The sequence below is a fragment of the Manacus candei genome, unplaced genomic scaffold, assembly GCF_025592945.1.
Source record: "Manacus candei isolate 608988 ecotype Guabito, Panama unplaced genomic scaffold, ASM2559294v1 h1tg000070l, whole genome shotgun sequence".
Classification (NCBI taxonomy): Eukaryota; Metazoa; Chordata; class Aves; order Passeriformes; family Pipridae; genus Manacus; species Manacus candei.
The window spans coordinates 2,541,339-2,564,028 of record NW_026138118.1 but is presented as its reverse complement, the minus strand read 5'-3'; the positions used below and the strand labels follow the sequence as shown (position 1 = coordinate 2,564,028).

The window sequence follows — 22,690 nt, the reverse complement described above, 5'->3', positions numbered from 1 at the left end:
GGGAAATCAACCTGGTAGTGCCTGCAATGGGATTTCTGTTGGAATGTTTGTCTTCCCATTAGTTCCGATGGTGTTCAGAGAAATAGAGTGAACCCCCATCCACCCATTTATCTCACACTTTGTTTGTTTGTGTGAATTTGTGCCTTTTTTCTTTATTTATTTTTGGTCTCCTAACCAAGGCAAGGTGGATGTTAAAAGCCAAAGCTGGTTTTCTGCAGGAGTGATGAAGCGTTTTCCCAAGGCTGCACTGGCTCAGGGGCAGAAATGAGATCAAAAACCTGAGTATTCCTGACCTCTGCCTGTGAATTCCCTGTCTAAAGATAAAGCACAGAGGTCTGAGTGGGAGCATATTAATTAAGCCCCATTATCTCTGCCAACCTGGCAGTCATTTATCATTTCATAAATCAGAATCTGCAGCTCGGGACTGAACGACTCAGTTCTGTTGTTTCTTCGTTTGCCTTAATGTTTCTGAGCCTTAAAATGTTAAAGATGAAAAGAAATTGGGACAAATGAGGAACGTTTGGTCCTGACTATAGCTCCTCAAAGTGTTTCAGGTTAGTTTCTGGTCTCTCTCTTAATTGCACCATTTGCTTCCTTTTATTGTATTATCTGATTTTATTGTAGATTTTACTGATAGGGAGCATATAAGAAAAGTAATTACTTTATTATTAATTTTCCTATGGGTCATAGTGGATTTATAAAATACAGCAATGAAGAAGACTCGTTATTGTATCAAGTCTTCTCTGGTTAAGTTCAAGATTCTATTCTGCATCGTGATTTTTGACAGTTCTGCAGTGTGAAGTAAATCCTCCAACTTTCTAGACTGGATTGGCACCTTACCTGGTAACAACATACAAGTGAGAAACAAGGACACAGGACATGAGTGGCCACCAAGCCTGTGGCAGCCCAGAATATTTGCAATATATTCTACAGTTTGCAACTAGAAATTGTGCAGAGAAAAGACTTTGTTTTAAACAACTGGCCTGGCATTACCAAGGAAGTGGTGAAATGTTAGTAATGTTTCTGAAAGCCTGGTGATATTCCCTCTCCCCTTCTCATTTCTTGCTCAATTGATTTCTACAGGCAGGAAGTGTTTTAAGTGATTGTTTTCTGCTAATAGAAGTTATGGGCCTGATCTCCCTGATTCTCAGAAATGCCCACCCAAAATACTCAGAAAACAAAGCCCAGTAAATTCAATCCAGCATGAGAAAGACATTTCCTCTGGAAGATGAATTTTCTCAGGCTGTGGGGTTGAGTCTTTACGTTCTGTTCCCATCGATGGTTGGTTTTTGCAGTTTTTGGCAGCTCTGTCTTATGTGTTCATGGTACAACAACAGCTCTGGTGTGAATCACAACCAAGGTCTGATGGCCACAGACAGGGGGTTCAGTGTTAGGGGGCAAATGTGTGTGGAGTGGTTCCCAAATGACCTTCAGCTGTTCCCTTCCATTGTGCTCCCGATGGCTGGAAACGAAGACACGGAATTGCCCTCAAGGCTGCAATTCTCAGTCTTGGGGAGGAAAAGATCAGTTTGAAGTGAAATAAATTGGACTTGAAGGGGCTTGAGAGCTCTGAAAAATCAGATTGTTGGTACCACATCAGGCATTCAGAACCAGACCCCCCACCTTCTACAGGTGTTGATAATCTTCCTCTTCCCCTTCTCCTTCTCCTCCTCCATGGAATTGGATCCACTGACTCCTTTGGATTATTATTTTGCTAACTTTTGCCCTGTATTTAACCCAAATCATTACCCTCCTGCTCCTTAAACATCTGAAGTGTTTTGCCTCTTAACCAGCAGTAACGTTCCTTTGCAGAAACAGCTTCGCTTTTATTGATTCCTCATAATAGCAGAGAATCAGCAAAGCACCACATTATTTATTAGACTGAAAGGCACCAAGAAACACTGTGTTGTTTTATATTAAATGACCAGGTATAAGAGCCCTGATTACCTCTGTTGATGGGTCTGGTAGGAATGTCCAGCTGGAACACGGTAACTGGCTGCCCAGGGAGCCACTTTAAGATGCCAAATACTTATTTTTTGGTTTTGCTGTTTAATCCTTTTTACCCCCCTCTCTTCCTGCTCTGTTCCATTTCTTGCGTGCACGATGAAATATCTTTTTCCTTAATTCGTTTCAAAAATATCTCAGGAAGGACAGAATATTTCTGTGGGATTGTGTGGATTTTATATTATCAGATCTGCTCTGTTGTGTAAAGGAAGATGCAGTGCTGACAGTAGCAGTTGTGCAATTCCAGAATTTAGGAATGAGGGATATTGCCTTGAAGAACCTCAGGATGAAACTGTAGGTTGCCTCCGTGTTCAGCCAGGCCTCAGATCAGAGACTGTTAATAAAGATTCTGGTTGGTTTTTTGATGTTAATTTATATGGTTTTTGGGGCTGGACTTGCCCAGCTCACCTGGCTGGGGTTACATCATCAGGTTATTGCAGGAGGAAGCACCAGCCTCTGCCTCTGCTGGTTTGGGCAGAATCAGAACTGTTGATTCATGTGCAGTAGTGTCACTATCCCAAAAATTACCCTGCTCCTGCATGGTGACATTGGCTCCTGGACAAGCTCTGCTGCAGAACAGCACGTGGAGTCTGGATCTGCTCCTTCCACTGCCCCTCTGCCCATGGTACTGAGCTGTCCCAGTCATCCCATCCCTGGGAGGTGCACTGGGATGCTGCTGCTCTCCTGGTGATTGAGGGGAGTGAATCCTCCAGGAAACTGAGTCCCCTTAGAATTCTTGTTCCTTCAAAACAGATTGTTTCTCCCTGTGCTGAAATGAAAGTGGTGTTCTGTCTCTTCAGGGCTGCAGAGGAGGAAGTGAGTGAGCCTTCTAGAAGCAAGTCCAGCGTCTTTGAAGCTTTAAGAAATACAGGCTTTAGATAAAGAAGAGGAAAGAGGAGGAAGAACATTTGGGATAAGGCTTTGATAGGGTGCTGGAGGCAGGATCCCAAGCCCAGGAAGCAGGCAGGAGTAGGAGGAGGATGGTGCTTCTCAACTCATCGAGGAGCTCTTCCTCAGAGGTGAAGCAGATGCTTTTAAACTGAGTTCAGCAGGTTTGAGCAAAGCACGGATGGCTGAGGGAAGATCTCAGACTAATGAAGTGCTTGGAATAAAAGCTTTGGAGCAGAGCTTGCAAATGCAGCCACCTTTGACTTGCCTCTTTCATTCCGGAGTTCAGTAGCTCCATATTGCAGATAGTGAAGAAGATCAAGGAATGAGTAATCCTTGCAGCTATTTGCTCATCAAAAAGGTGGTTTTTTAATTTAAAATTTATATATTTTTTTTTTCTGGTGCTCGGTCGCATTTGCAGGTCAGGACTAATAAAAGTTGCATATTGACACTATTTAACACACTTTAATGATTTTTATCTGCGCCAGTGAAGTGTTCCTGCATAGCCTAGGGAGTTTTTTAAGCTCAAAGGAAGACTCTCTGAAGTCTGCCACGTATCATTCCTTTTCCATTGCTGCCCTGTGTGTGTCTGGAGAGGTTTTCTTGTTCTGTATCTGGATTTCCTCTGTGTGTGTGTGTGTGGGCAGGGAATGGGTGCCAAACAAAGAAGAGCAGGTTATTCCTCGGTGTCACTGTTCTTCAGCAATATTCCCTCTGCCTGTCCCACATTCCTCTGCTCCTCTGGGAGATTCCTTTCCCACCAGAACAAGTGTCATTGAAGATGGGTTGAGAGCCACTTGTGGCCCCTGGCAGCTCCAGATGTTTGCAGTGTTGATGCAGCACAGCTGTCACCGTGCTATGAGGGCTTTCAAGCCCATCCAGCTCCAGCTGGGGGTCACACAGGACAAATTCCTGTGGAATGTGCCCCTTCTGTCAGCAGCTTGTGCTGGGATTTTAGGGAAGTAACTGTGATAAATAGAATTGTGTTTGTTGGACAGATCTGAACATCAGAGCTCTTGGTTCTTGCAAGTCTTCCCTGGTTTGTCTTTTCCCTGCCTGGAATCGCTGGTCCCTGAGGGCATGGAGAGACTTTAGGCTGTGATACAGGAATGTGTGGACTGTTCATGGGCAGTGAGTGCCCAGTTCCAGCAAGGATGATCCAACATCCACATTGGACCACGGAGAGCAATGAAATATCAGTGAAAAACATCACTTGGCTTATCAGGATTAGCCCAAGTGCTGGTGAGGAGACTGAGAAAGGCTTTAAATAAAAGCCAGGTGACTCGTATCTCAATCTGGGTTTTGAGTGGTACTTTGTGTTTTTTCTTTTTTTCTTCTTTTCAGGTGTTTAATGGTGCATTAAAAACTGGATTGATCAAACCAGTGCACATGAGTGGTGCCACTGATGCAGAGCAGGGGAAAATGTACACACAGAAGCCCCTGTGCATGATTTGAATGTCAGATTACTGGAGCAAATTATCCATCAGGACAGTGCAGATGCCTGGGGTTTTGTTAAAATATCAAATACAAATTAATTTGCGTTAGGAAGAACTCAGGAGAAAGTAAATATATGTCATATATTGGAGTTATTCCTTACATTTTCATGCTCTCATCCAGATGAAAGATCCATATATATATCTTGCTAGGTATAGAAATGATTGTTTCTATTCTCCCATCAATAATGTGCTGTTTTTAGGGGCTGCCTATGAAGGATTTTCATATGTACAAAATATATATAAAGGCAGAAGCTTTTAAACTTAGCCAGCTGTATTAAAAGCATTGAAACAAGATGGACTTGTTTGACATTTGTCTTTCCAGTTAAAGAATAAAGAATAAAAATTCTTACTAAGAATAAAGAAATATAATGAGATTTTTAACTGTGTCCTGGTTATAGCTTTAAGATTATATCTTCCTTTGTCACTTTTACAGGGGGCAGGGTTTCTTCAAAATTAAAATATTACTGATAAAAGGGGTTTTTCTCTGCTGAGGTGGTGGGTCAGCACACAGCTAATAATTACACCCCTCTCCATGGGATTCTGAGAGTCACTCAGTGGAAGTTTGTAAAGGACTTTGACAGAACTCATTACGTAATTAAATGTGTTTTAACGTTTTAATTTAATAGTTGTCTTGTTTTTTGCTTCCACAGTGCCCAGACCAGGCGTGTCCCACTCGGAATCCCAAACCTGTGAGCAAATGGATTGCTTTGAGAATGGGAAGTTTTGTACTCAGGCAGGCTCCCAGCAGCACAGGGACAGGTAAAGAAACCTCAGGATTTTTCCTGGGTTTTGTTTAAAAATGTTTAAAGTGAACATTGTGGCAGAGAAAAGTGTTGCTGTGAGTAGAATGAACTCCTGAGAGCAAGTGTTGCTGTTCTATATCCAGCAAATCCTGCAGACACTTCTTCAGGCTCTCAGTCCAGGCCTCCTCCTTCTTCCCCAGAGGCACAGAGACACTGCAGGAGTGTTGCACTTTTAATTCGGTTTTGTTTTCAATGTTGGATGTTTAATGCTTGTCAGAGACATTCCAGATGATGGCAGAAACAGGGGAAATAATAGAAATGTTCCTACCAGCAGTGGCTGTCAGGTGACTGAGGCTGGCAGACCTGTCAGGCGGCTCCGGAGGAAGAGGAGACTCCCTCTGGATTCGGAGGATGAGGAGGAAAATGCATATGATGATGAGGTAAACGAGGCTGCATGTCCTTGCTTTCAAGGGAGCTGTGAAAAGCAGGGGCAGTTGTTGGTCTCAGAGTTCCTTGAGCAGAGCAAGCTGAGCTGAGGGAGGTTGTTCTGTACCCAGGGAATGGTCTGGGGCTGATCCTGATTTACACCAGTGGTGGGAATACCTGCTCTGAGGAATTACAGGGGTCAGGGAATAGCTCACGTGAAGTGAAAGTCAGGCTTTCAGACTGTAACTTTCCAGGGATAGTTACAGCCCTGTACACCAGCTCTATTTCACAGTAATAAAACCACAGGCCTCCAAAATACCTTCTCTCAGTCAAGTACTGCTTTGTGATATTGAAGATTAGTGCCAAACCACGGGGTTTGGTTGGGTTTTTTCAGGTACCTGCATGTACACTGTGAGAATGCTCAACCAGAAACCTGTATTATAGGTGGATAAATAGAAGTTCCTCAGTCCTGAGCTGATCTTTCCTTAACTTTCCTGAAGTTAAGGACCCTTTGTGCAACCCTGTGCTCTGCCCCTGCCCGTGCAGTGTGTCTCTGAGCCATTCCATTTATATTCACATATCACCCATGGTTCTGTACAGCTGAGCCACTTGTGGAGGTGTTGGTGGGCACTCGAGCTGCAGCCTCTGATGTCATGAGCAGTTTAACTCATCTCCTTGCTCAGCTTTTCCCTGTGATGTGGCTGAGATGTTTTAGGGGATGGATGTTTTCAGAAGTCCTTGAAATCTCTCTCTTCCCCCTTCTCCTTCTCCTCTTTAGGAACTGCCCCCCTGTCCCTTCTGGGGCGTGTCTGGTGGCACCTTTGCTTTGCACATTTGGCTTTTTTTTTGGGTTTGTTTTGAGAAATGACAACCTGGGAGGAATCAAACCTGAGTGTGAAAAGCACACAAAAGAAATGTGGATGAGAACTGGGAATTGGGCTTGGAGTGTGGCACAGGGAAACCAAGTGGTCTGGGGGGGAGGTTCATCCATGGCAGGAGTTCCTTGAAGCTTCTACTTCCTTCAGGCCTTCAGCAATGACTTTTTTTCCCCTTCTATCCATTCCCTGGCATGGAGGGACACGAGAAAGGGAAAGGAAAATGGAGTTACAGTAATGCTGCTGACGTGAGGAGCAAATCCTGCACTGCAGAAAGCAAATCCTCTGTATTGTAATGGAGATTTTGGGCCTGTGCTGCTCTTCTGCAGCCACATTTAAATGAACTCCAGGAGCATGTATTAAATAACTTGTAAAGCACTTTGGGATACTGCAGGATCAAAGTTATCTGTGTAGCATTCCCTACTGCTGTTCTTGCAGGGTTATTCAAGAGACATAATACTGGCTAATAGTCCTGTTAGTAGTTACCTGTTCCATCCTTATTGTACCTGCATTGTGAGATGATCAGAGGGAGGGAAAACCAACCTTGCTAAACTTCTTTTTAACATATCTGTGTCTAGGAGAAGAATAAATCAAATAATATGAAAAGCCGCAGAAACACTAAACCAATAAAACAAGGTGAGCTAAGCTCAGAGTCTCTTTTCTTTAATGTTTATAGATTTTTTTTTTTAGTAGCTATGATAAAGTGAATAATAATAATAATAATAATAATAAACAGAAGAGGAAAGGACAGTAGAGCTCATTTCACATTCAGAGTAGCTTATTAGGTACATAACCCTCTTACCACAGGCAGCTTCTGGGATGTATTAGTGGGAATATCCTGGATTTCCCTGCATGATGGGCACAGTGTGAGGATCTGGAAGGAGCCAGCCTGATCCAAAGCTCACTGAAGACAATAAGAATCTTCTTTCCATTGACTTTGGAGAGCTTCAGAGCCAGAACCTATAATGCTAAAGAGAAAATAAGTTGTAAACAATGAGATTGACTCTAGACTGTGACTGAAATGTGTTGCATACCTTAAATGAGTTAGTGTGTTACTGGGGGGAGATGTTTAATGTACATTTAAAACATAATTTTCTGTGTGTATGACTGTGGTTCTAGAATGAATCCAAGTTATTTTCATTATCTGAGAGCTGCCTCTCTAATAGATGCATTGTGTTATTAGAAGGCTATAAATACATGTGTGTGTGTATATATATATATATATATAAAATCTTGTGAACTGAATGAAAATTCACTTGGTTTTTCATCTATTGTATTTTAGGTTTATTGCAGCTGCAGTTATATGCCTCTCTGTGCTGTCTGTTAGCTTATATTTAACCCTTTATTCCTCTGTGAAATACCAGGAGAAGGAATTAATTTCCACATTTTTAAATTATTCTGCCTTGTCCAGGCTTTCCACTGGCACCTTTCCATGGGCATCTTGCCAGGGAATACGGGTGCCACAATCCATTTGACCTGTGACAAATTTTCATTCAGTGAGGAATGAGCACGGTTTTCCTGCTGCTGGAATTCCTCCTTTTCCTCAAAAGTTGGGTAACACTGCCTCCTTTGGGGTGCCACAGCAAACCAGCTGGAGTGTACGTGGGAGGAGAAGGAGAAGAGAGGAGGAGAAAAGCGGGAAGCGTCGGAGAGAAACATTGATTTTTCCTCTTTGTTTTTGATTAATTAGTGCTTCCTGGAAAGAAGAAGGTATGGAACTGGGTTTCCTACTTGGAAGAGGAACAGATGCCAGCTGCTCCCCTCAAACTGTTCAGAGAGGTTGGCAGCTTTTTCCACTCCCGTGCTCTGTTTTTCTCAGGCAGCATTGCAGGATTTCTGGCTCGGTGGAGTGGGGTTGGAGACCATCCTCAAGCCAGCAGTAACATTTCTGAGTTGTTTTGGTGCAAACAGGCAGAGAAACCCTCACACGTTCCTGTGCAATGAGGCATCTGCCCTGGGAGTCTCATCCCAAACCAGGGTATTAGAAATGCTGGTTGGATCTCACTCCCAAATAAACAGCAGCTCTTTGGATCAGCTTTGCTCTGGATAAATGGGCTGGTAGGCAACATCCAAGGGCTGCTGGAGGGGGACAGCTTAATGTCTGTCACATACCTGTGGCTGTACAACAGCCCTTCCAGCCTTCCCTGTGGGAAACTGGAGTCAGTCAGCTCTGGGAATGTTGTGGATTCACTCAGTGAGTGTCTGGCAGGAGGGAGGGAGGGAGCTGTGTCCCTTCAGTGAAGGTGGCAGAGGGGAGTGCAGCCCTGGGGAAGCTGCTCCTGCACATTAAACATTCAGCTCCCTGGGAGCTCCTCAAAGCCCAGGGCTGTTGGTCCTTCCAGAGTGAGCTGAGCAGGAAGGTCAGGTCCTGCAGAGAGTCAAAAAGCCATTTACAATCCCAGGTCAGGTTTATTTTAAACCTTTACTACACTTCACTTGTTTCGTTTGTATTGAAAAACACAAATGTTTTCTGGAGTAACTGGGCTCCAGATCAAACCTGCCTTGTCCCTTTCAGCATTTGAAGATGCCAGGTTACCTCTGGGGAGAGTCTGGACTGACAGACAAAGTAATTTGAGCTTTCCCACCTCTGTTTCTGCTTCGGGCTGGGAAAGGGATTCTTTTGTGTTTGAGAAGAGCTCATTTCTGCATCTGCTCAAAGATTTGTTCACAGCTAATTGCAACAGGCTCGTGGTTCAGTGTTTTTGAGAGATTCATTAGAATAACAAATCTGAAATCCTGTGATCATGCCATTATTGATCCCTGAACCTGCACCTGCCTCTTCGAGCAGCAATCACTTGGGGCTAGAATTTTCTTCTCTGAGTTGAACATTTGAAGCTTTGAGTACATCTAATGACTGCTCTGCAATAGATTTTGTCTCTAGGAATTGAAAGCAAATGTTTCTTCCCCCCTCACAGTATCAATCATTCCCACAAGGCCGGAATGGATTTAAAGTTGGAATGAAATTGGAAGGGCTGGATCCTGAACACCCCTCTCGATTCTGTGTTCTCACAGTGGCTGAGGTAGTTGCTTTTCCTGTCTTTGGTTCCAAAAGTCCCATGTACATTTAGGATTTTTTTTTTCCAGTAAAAAGTAGAAACATAAAAATAATAGTACATGAATTAATTAATGGTTAGGAGTTCCAGGTGACAGTGAAGGAATGCTGTGATGTGGTTGAGGGTCTCTGCCTGAAATCCTTCCTGTCAGATTTTTGCAATCGTAGCTCAGAATAGCAAACCTTTTAATGGCCTGTAATGAATAAATATGGGAAAGAACAATGCAGTTGATTAGTGATTTTCTTTAAGTTCTTTATGACCCTTTCTGGCAATCAGAGCTCCTCTCATTGCAGATCCAAGGCTACAGGATGCGACTGCACTTTGATGGGTATCCAGAGTGTTATGACTTCTGGGCTAATGCTGATTCCTCAGACATCCATCCTGTGGGCTGGTGTGAAAAAACAAGCCATAAGCTGCTCCCTCCTAAAGGTATGGAAAAAAAAAATAGAGTGGTGTACAAGAAACCATAAATTCTCCTAAGAACTGGCTGTCCTGGCTCTGCGTGTTTCATTTTTAGTGTGATTTCAGCATGGAACTCGATCTGAGGGGCTAAAGGGAAGAGGTGTAACTAACACAGTGACTCACAGAAGAACAAAACAGTTTCTTTTTGATGTTCCCAGAGAGTGACGTTGTTAGTCAAATTAGAAACTCTGTATTGGATGTCTCCTTGGGGTTCAGGACTTGCTTCTTCCCTGCATTCGATTTCCCAGAAACATCTGAAGGTTGAGATTAATGATTGGCCATTAGAGTGAAAAAGAGAGAGATGCTTTAGCTGGAATGCACATCCCCTGAAGATTTTAGCAGGGCAGTTATCATGCAAAGTTCATATTCTTCCCAGGTAATTTCCATTTCTGAAAAGCCTGTCGGAATGTTCCGGGGCCAGGTAGAACAATTTTTTTATCTCTCTTCCCAGGTTTCAAGGAGGGAGAATTTAATTGGACTTCCTATCTGAAGAATTGCAAAGCTCAAGCAGCTCCAAAAAGCCTTTTTAAGACCCTCAGCACTGTAAGTGGTGATGTGGAATAGAAGGTGTTTCAATAGGTCTGGTGCTAAGTGAATTTTGACCAGATTATTTACATGGTTTTAATATGCTCATGTCAGAGGTACAACTGTGGTACAATCAGATGCAAACTGCTTCCTGCTGTGATTTATTTTTAAGATGGAAAACTAGTACAATTTTTCTTCCTTCCCCTAGTCACTGACTTCCCAGAGAAAGAATTTGTATTTCCCTTCCTCCTTAATGCTGGAGGAAAAGATTTACTGGACCATTTATTAAATATATTACAGCCGTCTGTTTTGCTGTGTCCCTGCAGTCGGGATATTTGTGTCCCTTTCCCCTAATTTAATCATTTCCAAAATAATTTCTGGTTTCCAGCAGCATGCTCATGTGTGCCATGGGATTCATTATGGGGCTGTGGATCTGGAGCATTTTTCATCCTTCACCCCCTGGTGCTTTCTTTGTGGTTGTTACCCTCAGTCCCTGCCTCACCCTCCCTGCCATCTGTGTCACTCCAGTGACACAAAGGCTGATGGATTGGACACTGCAGATGGACAGGCACTGACTCCAGTGGGATCAGGGCCCAGCTCTGCTCTGCTTCCCACTGAGTCTCTTCTTCTCCTTGAGGACTCTCTGAACTTTTCCCCCAGTGAGACAGGACCTGCCACACCCATCACTGCAAAGGCATTTCTGTCTCAGCCTGGGAGTCTGTGGTGCTGGGTTTACCTGGAAATGCTGTTTCTCGAGCCACATCAGCTCTTTTTTGGCAACAGAAACAGTCATTGCCAGAACTCAGGGAAATCCTGCCTGCAGACCTCTTGCTGGTAACTGCAGTGTGTTTTGGCCTGTGGGTTTTGGGGTTACAAATGAGTTTGTAAGGAGAATTAGGCTTGGCCAACAGCGTGGCTGATTTTCCCTTCCCTGTTGTCCTGTTCCTCAGCCTGTCACACCCTCTGGGTTTCGTCTGGGGATGAAACTGGAGGCAGTGGACAAGAAGAATCCCTCCCTGATCTGCGTGGCCACCATCACAGACGTGGTGGACAACAGGCTGCTGATCCACTTCGATAACTGGGACGAGAGCTACGACTACTGGTAAAGAGATCCCCTTTCCCACACACCTGCAAGGGGACTGGGCTTGGTTTTGCTCCTCCACTGAGGGCAATCGTTGGTATTTCCAGTGTAGCCACGAAAGTTGGGATCTTAAATGGGTTTGGAGGCATGTGAATAATTCCTTTGGGTTCTCCCAAAGAGACAGTTGCTCAGGAGTTTCCCTCCTGGTTGAGGGCTGGGCAGCTCAGGGTAGAACCAGTGTGGGGGGGCCTGAGTTGTCTGGGAAGTGTTGGAGGTAAGAAGCATCCTTGTGCCTGAAGGGGCTCCAGGAGAGCTGGAGAGGGACTTGGGACAAGGGGTGGAGGGACAGGACACAGGGAATGGCTTCCCACTGCCAGAGGGCAGGGATAGATGGGATGTTGGGGAGAAATTGTTCCCTGTGAGGGTGGGGAGGCCCTGGCACAGGTTGCCCAGAGAAGCTGTGGCTGCCCCTGGAATCCCTGGAAGTGTCCAAGGCCAGGTTGGAGGGGGCTTGGAGCAACCTGGGCTGGTGGAAGGTGTCCCTGCCCATGGCAAGGATTTGGAACTAGATGATCTTTAAGGTCCCTTTCATCCAGGATCTCCATTTTATGATTTTTCTTTGTATTTCCCTGTCTTTGGGGGCAGCTCACATGCCTGGAAAACTTGGCATTCCCATCCTAACAAGGTAATGCTCGTGTTCCACACCGTGATCACACCCACTGAAAGCATCTGCTCCCCCAGCAAATCAGGCAGCATTTGAAATCCTTCTTTTCTTTTTGCTCTAAATGTGACTGCTGCCAACTTTCCCTCTTTGATTCAGGTGTGAAACGAGCAGCCCATACATCCGTCCTGTGGGCTACTGCCAGGAAACTGGAACCCCACTGACAACACCACCTGGTATGTTGAAAGTGAGATTTCTCTCCTGCTTCAGGCCAAAAAAAACCTGCAAAAAACTGTGTCTTCCACGTAATTACGTATTTGCAAGTTCCAGGTTCCACTCAGAACTCTTTACTGACTGAACAATATTGTTGCTCGTGCCTTTTGCCACTGAATTTTGCATTGGTTCATAGTTCCTTCAGTGAATGGAATGGGGGTTGGTAATTTAGAATTGAGTTTGATTTCAGAAGCTAAAAGCTTCGAAGGATTTCCAGCATTTCCTTCGAGCTGGAAGGAAAAGGAATCAGTATCATGATTTCCTAGATGGAATTTCTGGAAGTGAAGGAGTAGCTGAAGCCACATCTCTTTCTGCTGCACTGGAGTTTGGTAAACGAAGGGAATGTTGGTGAATGAGAAAGGACAGAACGTGCAAGGAAACCAGTGCTGTTTTCAGGCCTTGGAAGTTCTCATTCACCTTAAAAATAGCAAACATAATAAAATGAACCCTGTCATTTGCCAGACTGACAGCCCTGGAGCAAGAATTCCTGTGCTTACCATGGATCTGTGGAGCAGGAGGCACTACAAGATCCCTGTGCACGGGAGGGATTGGCCTCTGTGCTTTTCCTGCAGTTGGAGGAGGGATTGTAAACATCTGTCCCTGCCCCTGGAATGTGCAGCAAGGCAGTTCTCTGCTCATATCACGATTTCCTGTGCCCCCAGCAGCCCCTGCAGCCAGTTCTGGTCTCTGCTGAGGGACTTAAATGCAGCAATTTTCAGACCGTGCTCTGCATTTAGTCCCTGCACCCTCCTGCCCAAAGGAGCCAATCCTGGGAGTAAAAATGACTGAAATGGGAAGAGAAAGAAAAAGTAGAGTAGTTTCTTAAATGTAATTGCCAGGGAGAGATGGCCCTGTTGTTAGAGCAGCATGCCCAGGGAGCCTTTTCTCTCCAGGCTGCTGGTTTTACTGAGCAGGCAGCAGGAGGTGAGAAGTTTCTCCAGTCTTGCAGGCACTCACACACAGAATAGTTAATAAAGTGGGAAATTAATTCAGTGATGCCACTGCACATCACAGAAATCTCTGACTAGCCTTTAATTGGCAGCTTTCTCTAGAGAATAAGAAGTGATTAAGCTGTACAGAAATGAACTTGTCAGGGTTAAAGCCCAGTGCAGGGCCTGGGGAACTGGCAGTGCTGCTGTGGCTGCTGGAATGGTGGGGAGAAGCAAAGAGGCCACTTTCCAGCACCATCCATTGCAAGTGCTAAATTAGCATCATTAACCCTGTGTTACAGAGCTGCTGCTCTGTTGTTTTTAACAATAAACATGGGGTTTTTCTTACTTAAATGTTAATTCTGTGGGTTTTTTCAGGATACAAGGATCCCAAAGCCTTCTCATGGGAGAAATACTTGGAAGAAACTAATTCCCAAGCGGCCCCAGCAAGAGCATTCAAACTGGTGGGTGAATCTCTCTGATTGTCCTTGCTCAGGTGCTGTTATTCACCTTGTTGTGCTACAGGCTTTATTTTGAGGGTGGATCACCTTGCCTGTGCCAGGAGGGTGAAACTGGGTTTTTCTTTAAGGTGATCTCCAGATCTTTTACTTTAAGATGATGTTTAAGATGCTGCTGCTAAAACAAAACACACAGCAAAATACAAGACTTTTTTTTTTTTTTTTTAAAGCTGTCTTGGGAAGGAGTTTTGACTAAATATCTCCAGTTGCTCCACTGGCAGAGTTAAGGAAAGAGCCTTCAGTCCACACAGACAACTGTGGCTTCCAGAGGAGTGTGGGAAGGGTCCAGAGAGGGCACAGAATGGAGAAAGAGCTGCTGGGGGGGCAAAGGGAATCTCCCAGTTGACACCTTGAGCAGGGCTGGTGCTGGTTGAACAGACATTCCCAACCATTGTGAGGGTCAGAAGTGGGAATCACTGGTCTGAAACTGGGCATATTTGGTGGGGAAGGAAGGAAAAGTGTGCAGTCATCAGGTGTATAAAAAAACCTCTCTAAAATACTTTCACCTTGCAGTTGTGCAAATCCATATTTCCCTGCTAGGCGAGGCTGGAGTTAAGGTAGAGAAGTTCCTATCAAGGACTTACATGTTCTAATATAGATCTTAGTTCTCCTGGGGGGAAAACAAGTGTATTAACAGATGAAAGAGCATTTCTGCCAAGCTCCTGGGTGCAGTAACATCATCCTGCAGGCTCTGAAGGTGCTTCTCTCAACCTTGGGAGCAGGAGCTTTTGTTTCTTTCATTGCAGTTCAGTGCATTTATCTGGAAGCTCACTGTGAGCATGAACAAAACAAACACCTTTCAAATAACTTATAAATACTTTACAATTGATTTTTTTTTTTCCCCTTCCACACTGCTGGCTCACCTTGCTAAACTTTGCAATATGTTCAAAATCTTCTCTGTGCCACCGTGACGCTTGGTTCCTTCTGCTGAAGTTGGAGTTGGGGGTTAATACCTGCTGCCCTCCTGTGATTTTGTTGGAAAGGTCTTTGGGACTGAGGAGGAAAAGCAATCAGGGAGGCCTCAGATAAGGGAGGCAAAAATCCAGCCAGACAGGTTTGATAATTGCTGGATTTCAGCAGGTGTCCACTTGAGGTTGTTGCAGGGTGCAAGGTGGGTGTCAGGGGTTTGAAGAGGCTGGTTTTGCCTCTTCAGAGAACTGTAAAATCACAGCTGGAATTACCTGCAGCACAGCTGAACTCCAAAACATCCCTGGGATTAAGGTTTTCCAGAGGGGATGCACTGCCTTGTCTGCCTCCTTTCCTGTTTCCTGGACATCATTGTTTGCTCCTTCAGGTGTCAGGCTTTTAGAGACGAGTAGAAGGACCAATTCTGGCTCTCATAAAACTCCAGAGTGTAAATTAGCATCCAAAACTGTGTTTCAAAAATGAGACAGAAAAAAAAAAAGGTGTTTGATATATCAACAGTTATTAGAACTCTTTTCAAGATCAAACTTCATTATTTTTCTGGTTTGGTTGGGCTGGAGTGCAAATAAATGGCAAAGTTATTGATTTTTTTAAATTATTATTATTATTCCAGTTAGCAATTACAGGAAATCAGTACATAAAAATACGAGTTGAGAGCCAGAACAGGGATTTCTCACTGAATTAGTTTTTAACAGTTTTAAAAAGCTGTCTTACCTAGTCTGGAGACACTGGTCATCAGCACAAATAGCAGGTCTTGGGGCTGCATTTCTGCCTTCTCCCCCCAAAAGCTCAGGAGACAGTTTCATTGTAAGCATCACAGCATTTCAGCTCATCCTCATGGGCTGGCAGTTCAAAACCCTTCATAAATTATTGCCAGAAGGGCAGCAGCCCTTCAGCAAGGCTCCTCTTCTGGGCAGGATTTGGATCTCAGGCTCCTTCCTCAGGGCAGACAGGCAAGGCTGGCTGGTTCAATAACATACTCTTAAAAATAAAAGCAGTTTAGATTGTCTGGTTTCCAGTGTGCCCTGTGGCTGGAAGCCTGTGGGTAGATGTCTGTGTCCAGGTGAAATGACCAAAGGGGAACTTCAGGTTTGGAGTTTGTGGACCTCCTCCCCTGCCCCCAGCCACTGGCAGTAAAAAGGATAAGGAAGACTGGGAGGGAAGAGTGTTTATAATCACCTTTTCATTTACCTGATTGTGTTCAAACACCTAGTTTATTATTTCTTGCTAAAATCCTGGCCTCTGTATGCAGAAGTGAAGAGGGATGTGTTTGGGATGAGCATCCAGTGCTCCATAACCCGCAGCTCTGGAGGTCAGAGGAGGAATTTGCAGTCAGATAAATGGAAAAACTGGACAAAGCTGTCTGTTGCTCAGAGGTTACATCTAGGGGTGGTGCAGAGGACACAGATCAGGCCAAAGGGCATTGTGGAGTTTTTACAAAGTTGTTGGGCTTTGAGGGAAAGGTGAGACAGCGACGGAAGAGGGGAGACTCTGGGGCTGGAACTGCTCCTGGGTCTGGCACTGCAGCTCCCAGCAGTTGTTGACAAGCAGACACAGTTGTTGTCATAAAAAGGAGATGGTAACCTGTGTAATGAAGGTGTTCCAAGGGCTGGATCTCATGCCAGGAAGGATTTCATGAAGGGTAGTGAAGAGAGACTTCACACAGTGGTGTTTGGAGGTGTGAGACAGTGGTGAACTGGCCACTGTTCTGATCAGGTGTGAGATCACAGAATCACGGGATGGTTTGGGTTGGAAGGGACCTCTGGAGATCATTTAGTCCAAGCAGGGTCACCTAGAGCAGGTGACACAATTGGGTCTTGAATTTTACATCCAGGTAGGTTTGGAATGTCTGCAGAGAGGGAGACTCCACACCCACCCTGGGCAGCTGTTCCAGGGCTCTGCCACCTCCATGGAAGGAAGTTCTTCCTCCTGTTGAGGTGGAACTTGTTGTGGTTTAGTTTATGGCCACTGCTCCTTGTCCTGTTGCTGGACACCTCTGAACAGAGCCTGGCACCATCCTGACACCCCTTGGACATATTTGCATCTATTGTTGAGATTCCCTCTCAGCCTTCTCTTCTCTAAGAGAAGACCATCTTTCTGCTGGGTTTGGGGTGTTGCTGTCAGGTTGCAGTCCATGTGTCAGTGGAGCTTGGGGTGGTGTCTTGCCTTTGGTCTGTGAGGGAAGAACCTCTTGCCCTGGCTGGGAAATGCTTCTCTGTGCTGGGACAGCTCAGGCTGCCTTGAGCAGTTTGGGACTGCTGACAAACACACACCTCAATCCTCTTGGAAACTCTGGGTTTGACCTCTTGGGAACTCTGATTTTAACCTCTTGTGCACTCTGATTTTAACCTCTTGTGCACTCTGATTGTAACCTCTTGTGCACTCTGATTTTAACCTCTTGTGCACTCTGATTTTAACCTGTTAGACACTCTGATTTTGGCCTCTGGAGCAGTCTGTGTGAGATCAGTGCCCAAAGCTCCACAGGGGTGGATGAAAACCCGAGCACGTTTCATTCAGAGCAGGTGACCAGCTCTGAACTCCCAGGCTTTTTAACATTCTGCTTGCAATGCTCTCTTCCAGCGCCCTGCTCACGGATTCCAAGTTAATATGAAGTTGGAGGCTGTGGACAGGAGAAATCCCATCTTGATAAGAGTGGCAACAATAGTTGACAAAGACAACCATCGCATTAAGGTATGACCTTGCTGCCAAGTGCAGAGCCCTGTGCTGAGGAACAGAAAAACACCCCCTCGGTTGGAGGAGCAGCAAACAACTGCCTGGCAGCTGATGTGGCCTCAGGGCCTGCCCAACTGGAAATGATTTCTGGTGCTTTGTTCTGCTGAAATCTGATGGAATTGCCTGGTGTTGTTAGTAGCTGTTTTAATGTAACTGTTCTGAAATGACACTTGACAGTGTGATTTTCCATCTCGTGGCGTTTTTCTGTGTGATCTCCGGGGTTGAAGGCAGCATTAGTGTTCAGCTGGGGGGAAAATACCTGACAGGGTTTTTTTTCCTGCCATACTTAAAGGAAAACTCAAAGCAATTTAAACCCTGGTCCATGTGGGAAGCGGCTTCATTCTCCAGTAGGAATTTGTAACATAGATGGAGTTTAAGTAATTCTTTTCACATAAATATATTGCCAGAAAAATCTGCTGTGCTTTGGCTTCTGAGAAATTAAGTATGAGCCAGCTAAAGTGGAGGCTGCACTGATGGAGGCTCCTTGGCCACAGGTCTCCTTCCCAAAGGATGGTTGTGTGGGCAGGAGTGGAGTTCACTTCCCATTATCCAACTGATTCTCAGTCTCATTTGCTGTGAGCAAAAGCCAAGTTTTGCCAATATTTAGTAGCTTGATATTCAATTCATCCATTTGAAACTTTGCTGCACAGACAACCCAGTAGCTTTTAGATTCCAGTGATCCTCAGTCTTTGTTAACCTGACCTGGGTCTGAGCTGTTACCAGTCTCTTCATCCAGCAGGAAGTTGTAGCTTGTTCACTGCAAAACTCACTGAACTTGTTGGCTTTTCTGGTGGTTTGGGATCCTCAGAAAACAGAACAATTAAATAATCAGTTTGTTTGCATAGCTCTGGGCTCTGACTGTACAGCACCCTGTGGTGTATGGGATGACACAACTGTGTCACCAGAACCTGGTTGTTCTGTAAAACACAGATGCAGGAAAACAAAGAGTTACCCTGAGCACAGAGATGATTGTGCCTGACTGAAAGATTGAAATGAAAGATTGAATGAATCAGCCTCAAGCTGAGCAAGGTGAGACAGAGGGGGAAGTTAACATAAAAGCTGAGTCATGCCCTTAACTGTCTCTCTCACTGAGACTGTGCTTCTTTCAGATCCATTTCGATGGTTGGGACCCTCATTATGATTTCTGGGTGGATGCAGACAGCCCTGACATCCATCCCGTGGGCTGGTGTGCCAAGACTGGACACGCTCTGCAGGTCCCTCTAGGTAAGCAGAGACACCACGGTGTTATGCTGGATGATTTTCCTAAGTGCATTTTGCTCTTCACATGTTTAACTGCCTTTTTTTTTTTTTTTTTTTTTACTTATTTTCAGGTGCTGAGGACCCAGAGGGAGCAGTGGGACAAGTGTGTCCCACTCCAGGCTGCCACGGGATCGGGCACGTCCGGGGACCACGATATGGGACACATTACACGTATGTAAACAAGGTCCTCTAAGAGTCTGAGTGCTGTTAATAATGATAATGCAGCAACAAGCACCTGCACTGCACTGAAATGATCTCAGTGTTTGTTCTGGAGGTGGTTATATCTGCAATTGCAGCTCCCTCTTGTGTCTAAATGTGCTGTTTCATCATAAATTCTGTTTATACCAGTATAATCATTATAACTGCAATGCAAACAGACTAATTCACTCCAATTTCTTCATTCCAGCAGTGCTAAAGGAGAGGTTTTTGTAAAATAATGTACCTAAGAACAGCAGGCAAGGAGACATTAAAGAGAGAGAGAGTGTGGGTAGGTTATTAAAGTACAAGAGTGAGGAGTGCTCGCTCATGTTTTGTGCTCTGCCTTTTGATTTCTCTTGGAAGAGAAAGGTTTTTGTCAAGTAAACTATTTTAAAGAGCAAGAAAACAATCTCAGGGAGGAGGTCTGAAGCTTGTAATGTGGGCTTGGGATTTTTCAGAGTGGAAGTTGCCGAACTCACTTGTTCCATGAAATGTTCACATAAGCAGGTTACAGAGGACGAGCTCTTCTCTAACAGCACCTCAGAGTGGGTAATAACATCTCCCTGAGTGTTTGTGGCCTCATTTTTTCTGGGTTTGTGATGGATTTCTCTGCCTGAGGCTGGTAAGGCTGTGTGACTGTAAAGCATTGTCACCTCTCTCTGGTTTTTGTTCCTCTGTCCCAGGTTAGTTGGCTGCCCATACTCTGATGTGAACCTCAGCAGAGAGAACTCGTTACAGGACCGGCTGAGCGGGGAGAGACCTTCCCCTGGGAACACCATGCAGAAGGCCAAGAGGCTGGAGACTCCTGCCCCATTCCTGTTGGGAGCAGGGGAGTCTTCTCAGGGAGACTCTCCACAATCCAGGTGAGCTGAACATTATTCTTGGCAGATACTGGGGAACAAAACCATTTACAAGGATAAAAACCACCGGAATTGGCAGAGAAGCAGCAGAGCATTGAGTTCATCTGTCTGTAATATTGACCTGTGCCCCAGACACTCTTAACACAGAGCAAGGCACTTTTATACCCTCATATGCCTTAATAGGTTTCTCAATTCCTTAATCCTGCTGCTCTGGTCACATTCCAACAAAGGAAATTGCATTCTGTCTCCATAAATTTTTCCTTGCTGTTTCAATTTAAAATATGTTCTTTTCCTTCGTTTCCTTGTCCTAAAACTGTCAGGCCAAGGTTATTTTGCACCATTAAACAGACTCTGTGTGTATCACTTGGCAAACAAGTTGAGCTCCTTCAGGTACTTTGTTTTCTTACAGGAAAATTTTGGAATTGAGCAGCATTGAAGCAAACTGTGTGTAAGTTCTTGGAGCACAGGAGGCAGTTAAATGTGTTGTGGGACAGACCAGGGCATGAAGGATTTTATTAAGATCATCTCACTGGGGCAAACTCCAGCAATAGTTTTATTCTTTTTATTCTTTGTTGTATATGAAGGGTTATATATATTTTAAAGTTCATCTATTTGTTTAGATTTATAACATTTCCAAGATCTGTTTGGCTGGGAAAAAAAGGAATGAATGCTTCTCTTCCCTCGAAGGCCAAATTTGCCTCCTCCCAACTAGAGCTATCTTAATTTCTAATTGTCACACCAGAATTGATTGCATTTCAGTGGCACTCTTACCATAAAGCCCCCCTCAGGAGATTTGAGATTCTCACAGAATAAATGGCATTCTAGAGCTGTGATATATTTCTGTTCTTCTGAGTATTTTGTTTCCTCATAGTGGGAGGTCTGAATTCAGCCTGTAAATCTGGTAACACTCTGCTGCTTGTCCTTCCTTGGCCAACTCTGTAGCTCAGTTGATGCATCAAACTCAGTCATGGAGACTCTTAAATGTTATCCAGAGGTATCAGGACAGAAATCTCAAATCCCTGGCTTTCCCCATTACCCAGTGGTTTCCTGTAGCTGCTGGGATCAGAGCCTGAGTCCACAGAGCCTGATTTGTTTCACATAATCTCTCCCAATCCATGCAGAGGAGTAACAAAGCACTTTGTACTCGTGGGGAGGGAAAGTTCCACCACTAGATGGTAGTTGCTGCTCTCACTTGGAAGGAGCAGCCAGCTTCACTCTCCTGTGGGAAAAGGGACCGGAGGGTGTCAGCTCAGCTCCCGTCATTTATCTGTCTTTCCAGAAAAGCTGCACCAGACAGTGAGAAGTGGTGTCAAAGCAGCGTTCACACTCCATCAGAGCAGTCTGAAAACAGTCAGGAGAGAGACTGGGGAGAGGAGGATTCCTCTGCAGACATCAAAGCCACACCAAAAACGTAAATAAGATTTGCGTGATGTGTTTTCCTGCATTTACTGTGGTGTTCCTTGCTGCTGCTGCTGTATCTGAAATAAAGGTGCAAATCACAACTTAAAGTTTGATCAGGGGTTTGCAGCAGAGGGTTTTAGAACGACATGGTGAATCTCTTCCCTCCCTCCCAGTATTTTTGGCCCTCTCTTTCCTGCAGTAAAGTCAAGTGTGAATTCTAGCCATGAATTTAATGGCTCAGAGAGAGGTCTGGGATGGAGCAGTGCTACTGCTTATTTTAACAGGGAAAAGTTTTTAGTTTCTATAAGTTTCTATAAGTCCCATTAATCTCTATATAGAGAGGAAATTACATCCATTTCTGTATCATCTGAAATGTTCTGTAATTGGTGCTTTCAGGCTTGGGTGCTCACGTGCCTATATCAAGTTCCAGCTGGTGAAACGGGAAAGCAATGGGAAAGGTTGGTTAAATTTTATGCCTTTTTCTCTGTGTGTTCATATCCCTGCAATATCCCCACAGCCACAAGGAGCATTCAGAAATTCACAGCTTTTTTGGCTTTGATTCCACAGTCAAGATGAAGCTGGAGGGGATGGTGGTGGTAGTTTTAATTCCTTTGAAATGATGAGGAAGAGTAAAATCACTTAGAAGGGAAAGTTTTAATACTTTGTAGGGTGAAGCTTTGTATTTATTAACTGAGAAGACAGTTTGCACCAGCTCTTGTGCCACTGCAGACTCGAGTTCTCTAGTGGCAAAAGGTTTTCATTCCCAAACAGTCTGTGACCTGTGTCAGGCCTTGACAGAGCCAGCACAGTGTCAAGGGAGACTTGCTTAAAAACCTGGCAGGCAGTTTAAGTTCCATCAGCTTCTTTTTTCAGACCCTCCTGGCTATCCAGAAACGTATTCTGAATCATTTGGGGACTTTTTTTAAGAAGAAAGAAAAGTTAAGTGGAAAAAACAATGCTTTTTTTTTTTACTTTTCCTGGTACATGACAGGTTAAGTTTCCAGAGCAGCTTTCTCCTATCACTTTAGCAAACCATATGCTTAACTTTCAGATTTACTATAAAAAGCCATTTCAGAGAACGGAGCTGACCAGGCTTTTAGGAGGATTTAACATGGTAATAAGTCTCCAATCAAAAATAGCTAAGCAGGCACAAACTGGGACAGGTGCCTAGGCTTTTATTTATTTATTTACTTTTATTTTTTTTTTTAAATACTCATTTTTACCTAGTGCTGAGTTCTGCAGTGGGAGCTGAGGGATCTGCCAGCTCTGAGCTGCAGTTGCAGCTGGCAGGGAAAGCTGCCCACTCTCCCTTCACCTTCACCTGACACAGAATGATGGAAATCAGGGGAGGGAAATGCAGCAATAATCCACTGACCTGTA

At 44.6% G+C, this 22,690-nt stretch overlaps 1 protein-coding gene across 5 annotated transcripts in view; it reads left to right on the top strand.

Annotated features, from left to right (window-relative positions):
• LOC127479770 (lethal(3)malignant brain tumor-like protein 3) overlaps nt 1-22,690 on the top strand; it is a 40,608-nt gene that overhangs the window by 4,572 nt on the left and 13,346 nt on the right. For 2 of the 5 annotated variants that reach the window (XM_051807164.1, XM_051807161.1), the window contains exons 2-18: nt 5,039-5,147; nt 5,463-5,571; nt 7,011-7,068; nt 8,123-8,211; nt 9,348-9,452; nt 9,779-9,914; nt 10,399-10,490; nt 11,423-11,574; nt 12,374-12,450; nt 13,795-13,880; nt 17,439-17,549; nt 18,701-18,815; nt 18,923-19,022; nt 19,733-19,912; nt 20,319-20,357; nt 21,189-21,320; nt 21,707-21,768. In XM_051807164.1, coding sequence (XP_051663124.1) covers nt 5,086-5,147; nt 5,463-5,571; nt 7,011-7,068; nt 8,123-8,211; nt 9,348-9,452; nt 9,779-9,914; nt 10,399-10,490; nt 11,423-11,574; nt 12,374-12,450; nt 13,795-13,880; nt 17,439-17,549; nt 18,701-18,815; nt 18,923-19,022; nt 19,733-19,912; nt 20,319-20,357; nt 21,189-21,320; nt 21,707-21,768 — 1,705 coding nt within the window. In that variant the 5' untranslated portion in view covers nt 5,039-5,085. Of the gene's footprint in view, nt 1-5,038; nt 5,148-5,462; nt 5,572-7,010; nt 7,069-8,122; nt 8,212-9,347; nt 9,453-9,778; nt 9,915-10,398; nt 10,491-11,422; nt 11,575-12,373; nt 12,451-13,794; nt 13,881-17,438; nt 17,550-18,700; nt 18,816-18,922; nt 19,023-19,732; nt 19,913-20,318; nt 20,358-21,188; nt 21,321-21,706; nt 21,769-22,690 lie in introns of those variants that run through there. The other 3 variants (XM_051807159.1, XM_051807162.1, XM_051807163.1) reach the window with 3 other exon arrangements.